The sequence below is a fragment of the Alnus glutinosa genome, chromosome 12 (assembly GCF_958979055.1).
Source record: "Alnus glutinosa chromosome 12, dhAlnGlut1.1, whole genome shotgun sequence".
NCBI lineage: Eukaryota > Viridiplantae > Streptophyta > Magnoliopsida > Fagales > Betulaceae > Alnus > Alnus glutinosa.
Genome location: NC_084897.1, coordinates 378,934 through 394,975, shown reverse-complemented (window position 1 = coordinate 394,975; position 16,042 = coordinate 378,934). Strand labels below are relative to the sequence as shown.

The window sequence follows — 16,042 nt, the reverse complement described above, 5'->3', positions numbered from 1 at the left end:
ATATAAAAAATAAAAATAAACAAAAAATAAATTAGAATGTTTTGGATTTAGCTTTTTTGGCAGAAGTAAAAAAAAAAAAAAAAAAGGAATGGAGAAAATAATTGCCAAACGGTGCCTTTGTCTTCCAATCCTGGCTAGTGGCTACCAACCTTGCATTGCACGTTTTCAACTCTGTTGTTTCAACTGGATCCTGATGCCATTGTTTGTTGCAGTGAAAGCTCTAATTTATTCAACTCTGTTGTTTCATAGGCAGTACTCTCTCATTTCAGTTCGTCTAGCTCTAGGGACCGTCACAAATCGTTATTTATGCCCATACCGGCTACCAACCTTGCATTGCACGTACGTTTTCACTTTTCAATAACTATTATGGGCTAAAGCTAAAACATCTCATTGTACCTACGCTGCAAATCTATAGGAATATATATATGTCAACCATTCTAGATGCTGACTGTTTTCTGGTTTCTTCAATCCTTTGGTAGTTAAATCTATCTTTCTCTCTCTTTTCGGCGAGTGTTAAATGAAATGGTTTCCATCATCAACTCCGTTGTACGTACTCATCTCTGTCCATTCAAACAGATATAAACCAATTCATTCGTACGTATAAGAGTTATTCGTTTTTATGCATATATAATCTTTTTGGAAGCTTAAGTTCAACTAACTTGAACCTTGCCCATTAATATTTTCTTGCGTAACATAATATCAGACGATAGTTTCAGGTACCCTTTTGATGTTTTGCTGAATTAATCTTTCAATAGCTTTCTTTCTTTCTTCTTCTTCTTCTTCTTTTTTTTTTTTTGTTTGTTTGTTTCTTTTTTTATCTTTTGGCAGTTGGGTTATGTTCATTTTCAATGGTCATGAGAATAATACGATGTTGTTGAATGATGATGATGACTTGGTTCGGAAAATTCAGTTTTGCAGGGTTCTCGAATTTTCCAAGGTGCCACAGTTTGCAGAGATTTTGTTTCTGACAAAGAACATAAAAATTTCGTTCAGCTTCCTCTTCCTCTGTTAACAGGTAAAGTTCTATGTATATAGAAAAAGTATATTTTTTACTGTTAATTAACCTCATGGCTCACAAGAAGTTTCATGAGGATTGCAAAACCTGCGGGTAACTGGTTACAATAAGCAGCCAAAAATATACACCACCGGTGTTTATAGAAATATGTTGTCTTTACATTCTCAATCTAAGAACTAATAATAATTGAAAGAAAGATAAAGGAAAGAGGGAAACAAAGATTTTAAGTGGTTTAGCCTATAGCTTACATCCACACATCAAAACCTTTTCTTTACCTACATCTTTCTTTTTTTATTTATAAAGAAATAATCTAAACGTTATAAGTCTCATCTACTTCTACATTAACAACAATAAATCTAATTTATCATCTTGTAACTTTTGTAACTATTGTCTCTTGAGTGGTTGTATCTCTTGTCTCTTGAGTTCTTATAACTCTTGTCTCAATACGCCCATGCAAGCCCAACGATAGATCACGGACGTTGAGGTTTGATCTTGAATATCAAAGGACTAGAAAAAAAAAAATGGCTACTATAGCCTAAATAGGAACATTGGTTTCTATGATCGAAACTTGAACTACGACGACTTTGGCCGGTATCGACTAGCTACTATGACCGAAACTTGAACATCAATGACTTTGACCGGCATCGGCTACTATGGCTGGAATTTGGACATCGGCAACTTTGGCCGGAAGCGGCTACTATGGCCAGAATTGGGCCAACTATAGGCACAAAACCTCTCTTTGGGCAATTTTTTTTTTTTTTTTTTCAATAATAGAGAATTGAGTGGGTGGTATTTGCTGGTAGATGAAACAATAGCAGTGCGATATGTCATCTTGACAAAGAGAGACCACGTGGATGTGGGAAGAGAAATAGCTCGGGCACATGATTAGAAAATATGGAAGGATGAGAAGACCTAAGACGAAAAAAAAAAAAAAAAAGACACACGATGGATATTTATGAGCATTTTGATTTTGGTTATGAAGGAAGATGCAAAAGGATGAGTGAACAAAAAAAAATGGCACATGATCAAATATTGGTATTAACCTATAGCTCTAATACCATGTAAAAACACAAAGCTCTCATTCCATGTAAGAACACATAACAATTTAAAGAGAGATAAAGGAATCATGAGAGGAAACATAGATTTTATGTGGTTCGGCCTATGATTCACATCCACACATCAAAACCTTTTCTTTAGCTACATCTTTTCTTTTTTATTTATTTGATTGTATGCAAGACACTATTTATAAAGAAATAGTCTAAACGTTACAAGTCTCATCTACTTCTACATTAACAACAATAAATCTAATGTATCATCTTGTAACTCTTGTCTCTTGAGTTCTTGTAACTCTTATTTCAATACTCGTCAACAATGCTTCTCTTCCTCCATGGAGAATGGTCTTGTTTAGCATTCTCTTCTACTGTTTGAGCAATTGAAACAGTAATGCTTTGTATCAACTTTACTTTAACAATATTTCAACCCAAATACACTGGATAGGGCTCATGGTGCAACACAGATTCTATACCAGCTAACTAATTCTTTATACTGTTACTTATTTCAAGACTGCTAGTAGCTTTAGAATTCCTCATGATATCCATACAGACTTTTTCATGAATTACCGTTTTGATACTCTAATATATTCATAACTGTCCACTGGTCCAACTTTTCTAGCTTGATTTATCAGTTGCGGATTTAAGCAATTAATTGCGTTCTTCAGGTGCAATTCTGAAAACTGGATTGATATCTTGGACTTGGTAATTAATATGGCGGTGGAGGACAGCGTGGAAGGCGATGCAGGTAGAAATGAGGCCACCACTTCAAGAGGCAATGCAGAAGCAGAGAATAGCTCTGCCATAAATGGAGACCAACAAAACTCTCAGAATAACAAAGGAGATGAGAAAACCAAGACAGTTCCATTTCTCAAGCTTTTCTCATTTGCAGATTCCACTGATATTGAATTGATGATTGTTGGCTCAATTGCAGCCATTGGGAGTGGGTTAGGCATGCCCCTTATGACAATACTATTTGGGCAACTGATCAATATTTTCGGCAGTAATCAGCAAAGCACCCATGACATCGTTCAGTCAATTTCCAAGGTAAAAACCAACGAACAAGGTCAGAAAATAATGTATTTTCACTGAGAATATGTAAACTTGAATTTCTGATTTCGTATTTCACTACTTTCTTGAGGTGAAATATTCGATGTTATATATGTACCCATTTAACAGTATGTCTAGGAATGTATTTGAACCCCCTGCTCTTTCCTTTATATATTTATCCCTTGATATGATGATGTTATTAATTACTTGGCGACCTGGTGAAATTTTAGGTGTCTCTAAAATTTGTCTACTTGGCAGTGGGGATTGGTTTAGCAGCATGCCTCCGTAAGTACATTCTACGCTTGAAATCATTACAGATTTTTTATGCATAGAGAAAGCCTTTTATGAAGATTAAGAATCTCGGGTCTGTTGTTTGTCAGAGGTGACATGCTGGATGGTCACAGGGGCGAGACAGGCTGCAAGAATAAGGGGTTTGTATCTTAAAACTATACTGAGACAAGATGTTGCTTTCTTTGATAAGGAAACTAACACCGGAGAGGTTGTTGGGAGAATGTCTGGTGACACTGTTCTCATACAGGATGCCGTGGGTGAGAAGGTACAAAAACAACTGCCAGAATAGTATCAAAACCAAGAAAAGATACATGAAATTTTATTTCATCTCGGTCACCTAAATGCATGTAATCCTAGAGTCAACTAACTGTGCAAGTACTGCAGGTTGGGAAATGTATACAGCTGATATCAACCTTCATCGGGGGCTTTGTAATAGCATTTGTAAGAGGGTGGCTTTTTACCATTGTCTTGTGTTCTTCAATTCCTCTCGTTGTGTTATCTGGTGCCATGATGGCCTTGGTTATATCGAAGATGGCATCCCGTGGACAAAGTTCTTATGCGAAAGCAGCAAATGTAGTTGAACAAACAATTGGCGGAATCAAAACTGTAGGTCAATTTGTCAAAATAAAATACTTTTGAAAAAGGACTTATTGAATATTTCTCAAAAAATAATGATGTTTGCCATTGCTTCCAATGTAGGTTGCATCATTTACAGGGGAGAAGCAAGCCATAACAAGTTACAACAAATTTCTTGTACATGCTTACAAATCTGGTGTTCGTGAAGGCTTAGCTGCCGGAGCAGGTTATGGCTCGGTTATGTTTGTCATTTTTTGCACCTATTCGTTGGCTGTGTATTTTGGTGCAAAGATGATAATACAGAAAGGATACAATGGGGGTCAAGTGATGAATGTGATTATCGCTGTCTTAACTGGTTCCATGTAAGCTACATTTTGTATTTTGTTTAGCTTGTAGAAGTATCTAAATATGCTAGTAACATTATGGTTCCATTTTTGGCTTTTTGATATGCCTTTTGCCATCTTATGGATGCTTTAGGTCCTTGGGCCAGGCATCTCCCTGCTTGAGCGCATTTGCTGCTGGCCGAGCTGCGGCCTATAAGATGTTTGAGACTATTGAGAGGAAGCCAACCATAGATGCTTTTAACAAAAGTGGGAAATTATTGGATGACCTTCGTGGAGATATAGAATTGAAGGATGTTTATTTTAGCTATCCAACCAGACCGGATGAGCAAATATTCAATGGATTTTCTCTCAGTGTCCCTAGTGGCATGACTGCAGCTTTAGTTGGACAAAGCGGAAGTGGGAAGTCAACAGTGATCAGCCTAATTGAGAGATTCTATGATCCACAAGTCGGTGAAGTTCTAATAGATAACATAAACCTCAAGGAGTTTCAACTTAAGTGGATCAGGGGAAAAATTGGTCTTGTCAGCCAGGAACCTGCACTGTTTGGTGCCAGTATTAAGGACAACATTGCATATGGAAAAGATGGTGCAACTATTGAACAGATAAGAGCTGCAGCTGAACTTGCAAATGCAGCTAAATTCATTGATAAATTGCCACAGGTTCTAACTTTAACTCTTTTTTATCTTGTGTTCATCTTCAAGGTCCAGAAATTTATTTTTATTTATTTTTTGGACTTTTTTTTTTATTTTACTTGTAGGGACTAGATACCCTGGTTGGTGAGCATGGAACACAGATGTCTGGTGGACAGAAGCAAAGAATTGCCATTGCAAGAGCAATACTGAAAGATCCACGAATTTTACTATTAGATGAAGCTACAAGTGCACTTGATGCAGAATCAGAGAAAATAGTGCAGGAGGCATTGGACAGGATTATGGTTAACCGAACAACTGTCATTGTTGCCCATCGTTTGAGCACAGTGAGGAATGCTGATATGATCGCAGTCATTCATAGAGGAAAGCTTGTTGAAAAAGGTAAATGAATATTAGGATCCAATTCTCTCATTGTGGCTGGAGAAAGAGACCGTGAGATACTCATTTCATAGTGTATTTGGATTTTCATTTCTTAATGTATTTGGCTATTGATCAGGGTCTCACACAGAACTACTCAAGGATCCTGATGGAGCGTTCTCTCAACTTATACGCTTGCAAGAAGTAAACAAGGAGTCACAACATGCAGCAGATTATCAAGAAAAGTCTGAAATTACTTCGGAAATTCTTAGGCATCCAAGTCTTCGGCACTCAAGTCGAAGAGCGTCAATGCTACGATCCATTAGTCGAGGATCATCAGCAAATAGCAACCGCCACTCATTCTCAGTCATATTTGGTGTACCCACAGGACTTGATGTTATTGAACTAGATACCCCTTCAGTAGCACTACAAAAATCTCCAGAGGTCCCAATTAGCCGCCTTGCCTACCTCAATAAGCCTGAGATTCCTGCTATTCTAATTGGAACAATAGGTGCAACCATAAGTGGAGTAGTACTTCCAATTTTTGGTTTGCTAATTTCCAGTGCAATCAAAACATTCTTCGAACCACCTCATGAATTAAGAAAGGATTCGAAGTTTTGGGCACTAATGTTTTTAGTCCTTGGTCTGATAGCATTTCTGTCAGCTCCAGTAAGATCGTACTATTTTGGTGTGGCTGGGTGTAAGTTGATTGAACGTATCAGATCAATGTGTTTTGAAAAGGTGGTTCGCATGGAGGTTGGTTGGTTCGATGAGCCTGAGAACTCGAGCGGTGCCATTGGTGCAAGGCTCTCGGCAGATGCAGCAACACTGCGCGCTCTAGTTGGTGACGCACTAGCACAAATTGTTCAAAGTATTGCATCAGTGATTGCAGGTATAGTCATTGCTTTTAGTGCTAGTTGGCAGATGGCGTTTGTTGTCCTTACATTGGTTCCTCTGCTTGGAATCAATGGATATATTCAGCGAAGGTCCTTGGGAGGATTCAGTGCAGATGCAAAGGTATGCTCGATCGACAACTATAATGACAATTTTTATTGCCAAATAGTATCATTTTTTATATTAAGATTGAACTTGGTTGCAGACAATGTATGAGGACGCAAGCCAAATAGCAAATGATGCAGTTGGGAGTATAAGAACTGTTGCATCTTTCTCTGCTGAAGAGAAGGTGATGCAACTTTATGAAGAAAAATGTGAAGGCCCTGTGAAGGCAGGCATAAAGGAGGGGTTGATCAGTGGAATAGGATTTGGAATGTCTAACTTCTTATTGTATAGCGTCTACGCGACCACCTTCTATGCAGGATCTCAGCTAGTTAAGGAAGGCAAAGCAAAATTCTCAGACGTTTTCCGAGTAAATAAGCCATCGACAACCATCGTTTTCTTTTTCCAAATACTTCACAACTTTCAGGAAAAATCTTAATGAGATTCATTCCACTAAATTATCCATTGAACTTCTTGACACCTGTGTGGTTTGCCCTTTGCAGGTTTTCTTTGCTTTGACCATGGCAGCTGCTGCGGTTACTCAATCAAGCTCCTTTTCGAGTGATACTCAGAAAGCCAAGAATGCTACTGCTTCCATCTTTGCAATAATGGACAGGAAGTCAAAGATAGACCCAAGTGATGAGTCTGGGATGTCATTGGATGATGTCAAGGGAGATATTGAGCTTCGTCATATAAGCTTTAAGTACCCATCTAGGCCAGATGTTCAAATATTCAGAGACCTCAACTTGGTTATTCATGCTGGCAAGGTAAAGTAATATTCTCTGACATCATGTTCCAAATTTCAGAAGTTCAGAAGTTCAAATATTCAGAAGTTCAGAAGTTCAAATTATATTCTTCTGAATGTCTTCTTTCAGACAGTTGCCCTGGTTGGAGAAAGCGGAAGCGGAAAATCTACAGTAATAGCATTATTGGAAAGATTTTATGATCCTGATTCAGGTCTTATTACACTTGACGGAATCGAAATTCAAAAGCTCCAATTGAAATGGTTGAGGCAGCAGATGGGCCTTGTAGGCCAAGAACCAGTTTTGTTCAATGACACAATCCGTGCCAACATTGCGTATGGAAAGGGTGGAAACGCAGATGAGGCCGAGATTATAGCTGCAGCACAATTGGCCAACGCCCACAAGTACATTAGTGGACTGCAACAAGTAAGAACAATGCAAATCATTCTTATTTAGACATATATTATTGATTGAAGTACATTTGCAAACACTCTTACACAAATTATTTGTTCCTGATGAAACATGAAGGGTTATGATACTATAGTCGGAGAACGAGGCATGCAATTGTCCGGCGGGCAGAAGCAGCGCATAGCCATTGCACGTGCTATCATCAAAAGTCCAAAGATATTATTACTAGATGAGGCTACCAGTGCACTAGACGCCGAATCAGAAAAAGTGGTCCAAGATGCATTAGATAGAGTCATGGTCAACAGGACTACAATTGTTGTCGCCCATCGATTATCCACAATTAAGAATGCAGATTTAATTGCTGTGGTTAAGAATGGGGTTATTGTGGAGAAAGGAAGGCACGAGACTTTGATTAATATCCAGGACGGATTTTATGCCTCCCTAGTGGCACTTCACTCGAGTGCTTCAACTGCTTGAGTTTGTTGAACCTTTCCCTTTTAAAAATTTGTTGAAGAGTTACTGTTTCTCTTTTCCACCTGGAAGAGAGCCATAAAAATGTAAGTTGCTTTTATGGTGGATGATCAGAAGTTTCTGTTTGATAGACAATATATAAATATTTGACTCCTAATTTTCATAGTATCATCTTCATCAACAACCCAAAATCATTATCAAGAATACATGCAGTTGGGCAAAGTCACCTACCTTAGGCTACATTACACTTTTATTTCAAGTTTTTATTTTTAAGTAAAAAAAAAAAAAAAGAAAAAACGCCTATTCCACTGTGGGCAAAATGCAATAATCATCAAATCCTAGTGGAGTTTTTTTTTTTTTTTTTCAGGACTAAGGAAGAGTTCTTTCTCCGCAAGCACCAACCCTAAAGAGTAATGATATACACCATACTTTTATTCTACTTTGCTGATGTGGCACTACCAATCAACTCTAAGATCATTTTTTTTTTTAAACAAAAACTAGTCCAAGAGCTGATTGCACCACATCAGCAAAGTGAAATAAAAGTGTCATGTACAACATTTCTCTTTTAGTAAAACCACTAATCATCCTCTTCACTTTCATCACTATATGAAACTAGACAAGCTATACCAATATCTTGGGACTCGCTATTAGATGTTGTCACTGGCTCCGAAGATTTTTCTGGATCTACAACAGGGATTTTCACTACATCTGAAGGTTTTTCCGAAGTTCCTGGATCTAACTTTGCCTTTTTTGCTTGTGGCTCGACCTTAATAATCATACCAAATGGTCGAGCAGGTGGATTTTTCCTCCCAGCTGATTTCTGTTCCTGCAAACAGTAACAGGTTGAATTCAGAGACCAACACACATACTAACAAGTGCAAAGGAGTCCTTCACTAGCAAAAATGGGTACTCCGTCCTCATAAAGATTTGCATACAGGTCAGTGGTAAAACACAGTGGTAAACAAATCCTCAACCAAATTGACTTGATTGGATGACCAATAATCATTGGAATCTGATGTTTTTGTTTATTGGAACATACACCCTATTAGCAGCCATATAATAAGCAGAAAACAGACGAATATGAATGATTTCTGCTTTGGGGTTGAGCATCATCTAGGAGGAATCTGCATAAGGCAGGACCAACAAACTTGAGACTGTTCAATGTATACTACACAATTGATGCCAATTCAAAACTGTCTATGGTTCAAGTGCACACCACCAAGTTCTAAATTATACCTTACACGTCAAATTCTACCATATATTCAGAAGCATTAAATCACATGACAGAGATACACCAAAGTCAAAGGTTCCAAATAGCTTATTGATAAAAGTTTATCAAGCACATATCAGAGACCCTGGATTAAAAGCAGTGGCAGGAGGACTTAAAGGATGGGAGGGGTTACCTCACAATGAGTAGCCGAAGTGGCCTCCAACTGTTCCCCCCAACACACGCACACGCATAAAAATGTATATGGTGTTGAAGCCACATGGGTGCATTGGGTAAACCATTGGATGCTGCCCAACTTAGATAATGCATACAACCATCCCACTGAGAATGTATATGGTGTTGGAGCCACCACATGCAGGCTTCAAGTACACCAATTAATGTCAGCCACATCATACAAAATCACGTGACTGCTTTTAATTTATAATTGGTGGCTTGTAATTTAAAAATTAAATCTTAAGATTTCTTGGTTTCAAGTGTATTCACTTCCACATTGAATGTCAAATACAGTAGTATGGCATTTGTTTGGATTTATTTCTTTGATGGACCCATCTCTTTGGGCCCATGTACAGGCCAGTCATCATCATATCACATCCTTTAGGCATCCATTAAGACAAACGCAAAACAACTCATAAAATGTTGAAGAATCAATAGACAATAGAGAAGACTCATTTAAGACAATTATAAATGGGTTAACAGAAAATGGATACCAACTTCTGCACCTTAAACGCAAATCCCAGAAAGATTTAGAGAGAATCCTATGAGCTACCATGTTGAACAAAATTTCCCAAGAGAGAAATGGTTCCATAAAATTTGTAAACATAAGTTGGATTTTGGATGCAGAAAGAGAAGTTCAAATTCTTGAGTTAGATCCAATATGCAGGAGGGGTTAAAGTTGGAAATCAAGCAAAATAAATTCATTATAAGCTTACTAGAGCCTGGCAGACCTAGAAGGACGCAAACACCCATCCTCCTCCCCCCCAGGGGCAAAAAACAGAAAAGAAAAAAGAAAAATAGGAAAGACCAAAATGTGCATATGTCGATTACCACTGACCTGAATTATAGGAGCGGGGGGTGCTTCCTTGAGCTCATGTACGATATCCAACTGTGCTGCCACCGCTGCCTGAAGAAGAAATCACAAACCGATACAAAAGATGAAGTTAAGGATCACGTACTGCATTCTCAGCATGACCGTGCAACATCATATGCCTAACAAGGACAATTACTGTAAGAATTTATTGCTGCTCAGGAACATTCCTATTTCAGGGGGGAAAAAAATTCCATGCAATGCAAGACCAGTATAAAACTTTCAGCAATAATCATATTACGCACAAAACCACTTGGCTCTAATTCCAAACTGCTTGAATACTTAAAGAATCCCCTTCTCAGATATGAATAGTCCACTTAAAACTACATAGCCTAGATTTCTTAGTGGCAATCACATAATAAAACATTCTCAACAAAAACTTAACTTTCCTTATTCACACTTTTTGGAAGACATGCAGTGCTGACCTAGTCTTACGGGTCCTAATTGCCAAATTTTATAGTGAGATGTATGATGCTTAACCTTTTTATTTGAGCTAAGCATATATATAAGGGAGAGCACGGGTAGTTTAGGAAATGCTTGATATGACCATAAAATTTTGATGCCTATGTGACCAGGATCCTAACTAATAATAATAAACTTTCCCAATGAATTGCAATTTTACTTTCTAATAGTGATCTTATAAGAAACCAATGATTTTCAGTTTCCATAGAAGAAGAATATAGATAATTACAACAATTAATATAAAACAATAAGACATTTACCTGGAAACTCTGCAGCTCTTGGGCTTCCTCATCTGCTATTTGACGTTCGTATTCCCTTCTTGACTGATTGAAAAAAAAAAAAAAGGATATATATATATATATCAAAATTTTATAAAAATAAAATCTAATAAAAATAAAAAGGAAAGAGATGCCAAAAGGCCTGCAAACTGAGATGGCACACAATTTATAGTTCTATTGTCAACTGGTATACAACAAACATTTTTATTGTGATTATTCAATTTACAAGTACCACAGCTTAGTGACTCCACAGATACATCAAGTAGTACTTATCAGAAAAGGCTGCACTTCATGTAGCACTGAATAGATAAAGATCTTAGAACATAGTCTCACCATTTCCAACTTCTCAAGAAACTCAGTCTCATCTTCATCCAAAGCTTTGGGTGGTCCTGTAAATAAAAGGGGTTTTAAAACCTCATTCTTTAAAGTGCTCATTGGGAGGGAAATGAACAGGATCCTTGTCCCATTGGGAGATAGCAAGAAAAGCATAGACCCTCTTTGCCCTTCTGTGTGACATGGATGCTCTAATAACTGATGCAAAAAATAAAAAATAAAAAAAAAAAAAAAAAAAAACAAAAACAAAAACAAAAACAAAAACAAAAACAAAAACAAAAACAAAAACAAAAACAAAACAAACAAAACAAAACAAAACAAAACAAAACAAAACAAAAATAAAAAACAAAAACAAAAACAAAAAACAAAAAACAAAAACGTCGGCTCTACAAGTAGAGCTGATCACTCACTGTGCTTGAAACGTTCATTAAATTCTGCATCCCGCTTGTCTTTGTTCTCCTTTAGAACCTGCAATCGGAAAACATAAAGGCACAAAATGTGTGAATAGCTGGAATCTTAATTACGCATCTAAAGGTATGGGGTGCATATAACCAAGGATTTAGCTCTTGTTGGATAAAATTCATTAAAACTGAGGCATATTACAATAGGCACAACATTTGCTTCAATTTTGACCCTTCAGTCCGTTATCTGCTTGTACTTGAACTCTAGAAAATTATCAAAAAGCATTGCACTCAGTTTCATCAAATGGATACCTAATTCCTATCAAAAAACCCTTTGGTTGTAGAACAAGAAATTTCAGGTATCTAATTACCGGCAGTCCCCAATAACTCAATTTTTGGACTTTTTTCTCTTTTGACCAAGTTTTCCTTCTAAAATTAGATGCATGTGTGCATCATATATCTACTTAGCTCCTAAACTTTCCTCATATTGTTAAGATTAGATTTTAAATTAATAGTGGCCACTATACTGAAACTTAATTACCACAAAGCTTGGTCTTTCAATTGCAAAACCGAAATTATACAAAGTTCATATTTTTTTTTTATTAGAAAAGTAAAAGGGAAGGAATGAAAAGGAGACCTCAAAGAGGGGTCTATCTCTTTGGGCAGTGCCATCCTCAATGCGCTCGCCCCTTGCCTTCTTGGCTTGATCCAACTGCCAGACCACCAGAAAGGAAAAAATTCAATAAATTTATATTGTACTACTATTATCATTATTAACGTTACAGGTTAACTGAATCAAGCCAAAAATTGTAAATAAGTTTTAGTGCAACCAGAAAGAAAGGAACAAAACTTGAGCTTCTGAAGTCGTAATCTTAAGGGTAATCTAGGGTTTTGAGAAAAAGCCAATACCTGTTCCTCCGAAACGAAGTTCATTAGCCTAATCTGACGGCCAGATTCTTCAGCCATTCTCTCTCTCTCTCTCTCTCTCTCTCTCTCAACGATTCCGAATAGAATGCCAAACACAGCGAGCGGACCTCCGGTGATTTAGCGGGGAAGCTTTCGGAAGACGACGAGTCGTTTCGTAATGTGAGGTACGGGGAACCAACCTTGTGAGACGACGACTCGACGAGTACACACTCTTTTATATATCATGGTCAAGGCGTTTAGACAAGTCGAACGGAAAAATACAATTTAGTCCTTTACATTATCACCCTTTTTTTTTTTTTTTTATGGTTCTCTAAATTATCAAAGCTTGCACTCTTATCCCCAAACTAGCAAATCCTTCGAAAAATGTCACTTTTAGCGAAATATTTCCATAATACTTTTGATAGGTGTCATTTTTCAATTAAAAAATCAAAAAATTAAAAAAAAATTAAAATTTAGAAAAAATTAAAAACTAAAAAAAAACTAATTTTTTTTTATTTTTTATTTTAAAAAAAAATATTGCGATCGACCGGAGGACATACTACTTCTTTCCAACATCTTCTTCAGGCATGATGCACGCCTACAGCTCGGCGAACTCGTCCCCGCTTCTCCGAACGCGGACATGGCTAATTTTCTATCATTCAATGTCTATGATATTAATCTTTCGAAGGTTATGAATAATTCCAATCTGAATTTTGTTTTGTTACAAACGATGAGCAAATCTATCATCATTATGGAAGACCTCGATCGGTTTATAATGGAGAAATCAAGGATCGTGAGCTTATTCGTTGGTGTTCATATCCATTTTCCTCTTTGTGATTTTTTGACATTCAAAACTTTAGCCAATAGCTACATGAGGCTCAAGGATCACAAGCTTTTCTCTTAGGTGGAGGATATTTTCCAGAGCGGGGCGAGCTTGAGCTCGACCGAGATTAGCGAGCTGATGATTGCGAATCGGAACTCACCGAGCGGAGCTATAAAATCAGTCACCATGGCATTGCAAACGGACAGTAACCGGAGGGGTGTCGGGAAGATCGGGTCACGGTTGGAAAATAATGACACCCCAAACACCCATTTTTTTTTTTACAAAAAAAAAAAAAAAAAAAAAAAAAAAAAAAAAAGGAAATAAAATTTTAGGTTAAATACATTTTAGCCCCCCAAACTATCACCCTTTCTCCGGATGGCCCCCCGAACTACCGATGCTTAGATCCTGGCCCCCCCAAACTACCACTTTTTGATTTTTTGGCACATCCGTCCATTTATGCCGTCAATGCCAATGGTCGCGAGCACCCAAAAATAAAACCTTACTTCTAAAAATATAAATGTAGTAGTGCAAGTAAGGGTCGATCCCACGGAGAATAATTAGCCGAATTTTATACTATGTGAACAAGGATGGGGGGTTTTGAGTATGAAAATAATTTTAAGAAAAATAACAAAGAAACAATTCAAATTAAAATATCACTCAAGTAAGAAACATTGGTCTAAGTCAACTTCCACCATCGAAATTTTACAACTGATCATCGATGCAAATATATATCAATTCATACTTTGAATATTCATCGTTGGAACTGCTTTCCTATCTCCCCTTAATAGTAGTTAATTAGAGTTAGACGTGCTCTAATTAACCCTAACCACTAAACAATCCAAGACACGCGCTATAGGTTTAATCTAGTAGCAGCCTTAAGAATTAGAGAGATCGATGAAACGAAACAACACAAGCCACGCGGTTGTATTTAATTTCGTCGGATGTTCTTCCTAAGATTTAATAATTGCTTAGACGCGGCAAATCATTAAATCTTAGTTGTTTCACAGATTGGAGGGATCAAACAATTACGGATTTGATATCCAACCTAGCGATAGATTGTAACGAATAATAAACTAGTAGTACTCCTAGCAATTAAACGAGACAATCATGAAAATAAGTGTAGAAGAACATCTGATACTCAAAGCATAAATTGAACAATAAAAACAAATTAGATCTCACAGTTTTATTGATTCTGAGGCTTCCATTTCCTTCGACCAATTATGAAAGTTTAGCCACGCAGGGCCATGACTAAAACTTAGAGAAGAGGGGAGAAGATGGAAGATAGAAGATTGGAGATGTGTGTTGTAAGGTAAAAGGTTCCCCCCTTTTATACACGTTTCATCCCATATGCTAGAAGCTTAGGAAATCTCCTAATGAAAGATATTCCAAATACTATCCTAAAATAACACTACCCAAATCTTGACTAATTAAGGAAAATATTAAACATAAAATAAATGTTAGGATAACTAGGAAGGTGATGATTTCAATGGGGACTTTTGTTGCCATATGCTTTATCGATTCTTTCCTTGTTTAAGTCCCCACAAATCAGCCAAGTATGGAGAGAAAATCAATTTGCCTTGTCACGGAAAGAGATGCTCCTTTCATGTTGTCTTCTTCCACGTGGTCCCCACAAAACTCTTCTTTAATTCCATGGTCCTCCACACATCTTTTCTCTCCTTTTCTTCCTTTTGCTTTAACTTTTCATTTATTTGCTTGGCTTGGCTGGAATTGATTGGATGATTATGAAAAGGCTCAAAGTAAAGAAATTTCCATATCTGAAAACTTCTTAAAATAAATCGCATCAGATCCACTTCAGAACGTCAACTTCAAGCCCGATTTAGACCTTGATTCTTTCGGTATCTCTCAAAACGCAAAACATAAAAGTTGTAGATATTTTTCTTAGCGTTTCACAGCATCTTGAATCATTTCAATTGGAGTTTTTATGAGAAAGTTATGCCCAGATTACGAATTGATGTCAAATCTGTCCAAAATTGCCCAATTAGCTTTGTTTTGCATTTAATGCCTCAATTTACATCCTAAATCAAAATATAAGAATAATGAGTACATTTATGCATTAAATAAGTATAAGAGATTAAATATTAAGGGGAAAAATACGACATTTTACATTCTCATCAGAAACTGGGTCATGTGCACGGCACGTGACCCTTTTAGCCCAAAAATCCGAAAATACCCCTCCCTCTACACTCTGAAATTCCCACGGTTAAATGTCCAAAGAAAAAAAAAATCCCACGGTTAAAACCATGGGAACTCGACCTCTACATGTTGAACACGATCTCAATAGTCTTCATCACACTCATTTCCGGCAGACCGAGCAAGTCGTCTCCCCACACGCCGGCAACGCCGCTCATCCTCGATTTCCGGCAGACCCAGGTAGTCGTCTCCCGACGAGAAACTGGCGACTCCGATCGACTTCGCCTTTGCCCCCCACATGCCGGTTACTCCATAGTCCATTTTCTCCTCCGTTCACAAAGCCCGACGAGTTCGCCCATCTCTGAAATCCCGATACAAGGTCAGGTTTTAGGGTTTAATTTGTTTCAATTTCATTTTTTTGACGAG

The 16,042-nt window shown here is 37.3% G+C and overlaps 2 protein-coding genes across 3 annotated transcripts; one reads left to right on the top strand and one right to left on the bottom strand.

Annotated features, from left to right (window-relative positions):
• The first annotated feature begins 536 nt into the window (after nt 1-536).
• Nucleotides 537-8,118, top strand: LOC133851179 (ABC transporter B family member 21-like). Its single transcript, XM_062287499.1, has 15 exons — nt 537-594; nt 704-716; nt 911-1,015; nt 2,733-3,111; nt 3,345-3,399; nt 3,495-3,670; nt 3,790-4,011; nt 4,105-4,343; nt 4,459-4,984; nt 5,083-5,356; nt 5,472-6,349; nt 6,432-6,698; nt 6,832-7,095; nt 7,204-7,497; nt 7,600-8,118. Exons 4-15 carry the CDS (start codon nt 2,779-2,781, stop codon nt 7,954-7,956), a joined length of 3,885 nt encoding a protein of 1,294 aa, XP_062143483.1. The 5' UTR covers nt 537-594; nt 704-716; nt 911-1,015; nt 2,733-2,778; the 3' UTR covers nt 7,957-8,118.
• On the bottom strand, nt 7,883-12,861 carry LOC133851181 (uncharacterized). Of its 2 annotated transcripts, XM_062287504.1 has the most exons (8): nt 12,646-12,861; nt 12,374-12,448; nt 11,746-11,803; nt 11,336-11,391; nt 10,985-11,047; nt 10,230-10,298; nt 8,578-8,776; nt 7,883-8,015 (listed from the first exon to the last, which is right to left on the bottom strand). In XM_062287504.1, the coding sequence occupies exons 1-8, from the start codon at nt 12,700-12,702 to the stop codon at nt 7,996-7,998; spliced, it is 597 nt and encodes a 198-aa protein (XP_062143488.1). In that variant the 5' UTR covers nt 12,703-12,861; the 3' UTR covers nt 7,883-7,995. The 2 variants fall into 2 exon arrangements, with proteins under 2 accessions (XP_062143488.1, XP_062143487.1); XM_062287503.1 differs by lacking the exon at nt 7,883-8,015 and having other exon boundaries at nt 8,124-8,776; nt 12,646-12,860.
• Between the last annotated feature and the right edge of the window lie 3,181 nt (nt 12,862-16,042).

Coding starts and splice junctions, on each gene's coding strand:
- LOC133851179 (XM_062287499.1), top strand. CDS start 2,779: ATGGCGGTGGAGGACAGCGTGGAAGGCGATGCAGGTAGAAATGAGGCC. Junction 4,012..4,104: donor CAATTGGCGGAATCAAAACT/GTAGGTCAATTT, acceptor CTTCCAATGTAG/GTTGCATCATTTACAGGGGA. Junction 7,096..7,203: donor TGGTTATTCATGCTGGCAAG/GTAAAGTAATAT, acceptor GTCTTCTTTCAG/ACAGTTGCCCTGGTTGGAGA.
- LOC133851181 (XM_062287503.1), bottom strand. CDS start 12,702: ATGGCTGAAGAATCTGGCCGTCAGATTAGGCTAATGAACTTCGTTTCG. Junction 11,392..11,745: donor TAATGAACGTTTCAAGCACA/GTGAGTGATCAG, acceptor TTTTATTTACAG/GACCACCCAAAGCTTTGGAT. Junction 10,299..10,984: donor AAGAGCTGCAGAGTTTCCAG/GTAAATGTCTTA, acceptor TTTCTTCTTCAG/GCAGCGGTGGCAGCACAGTT.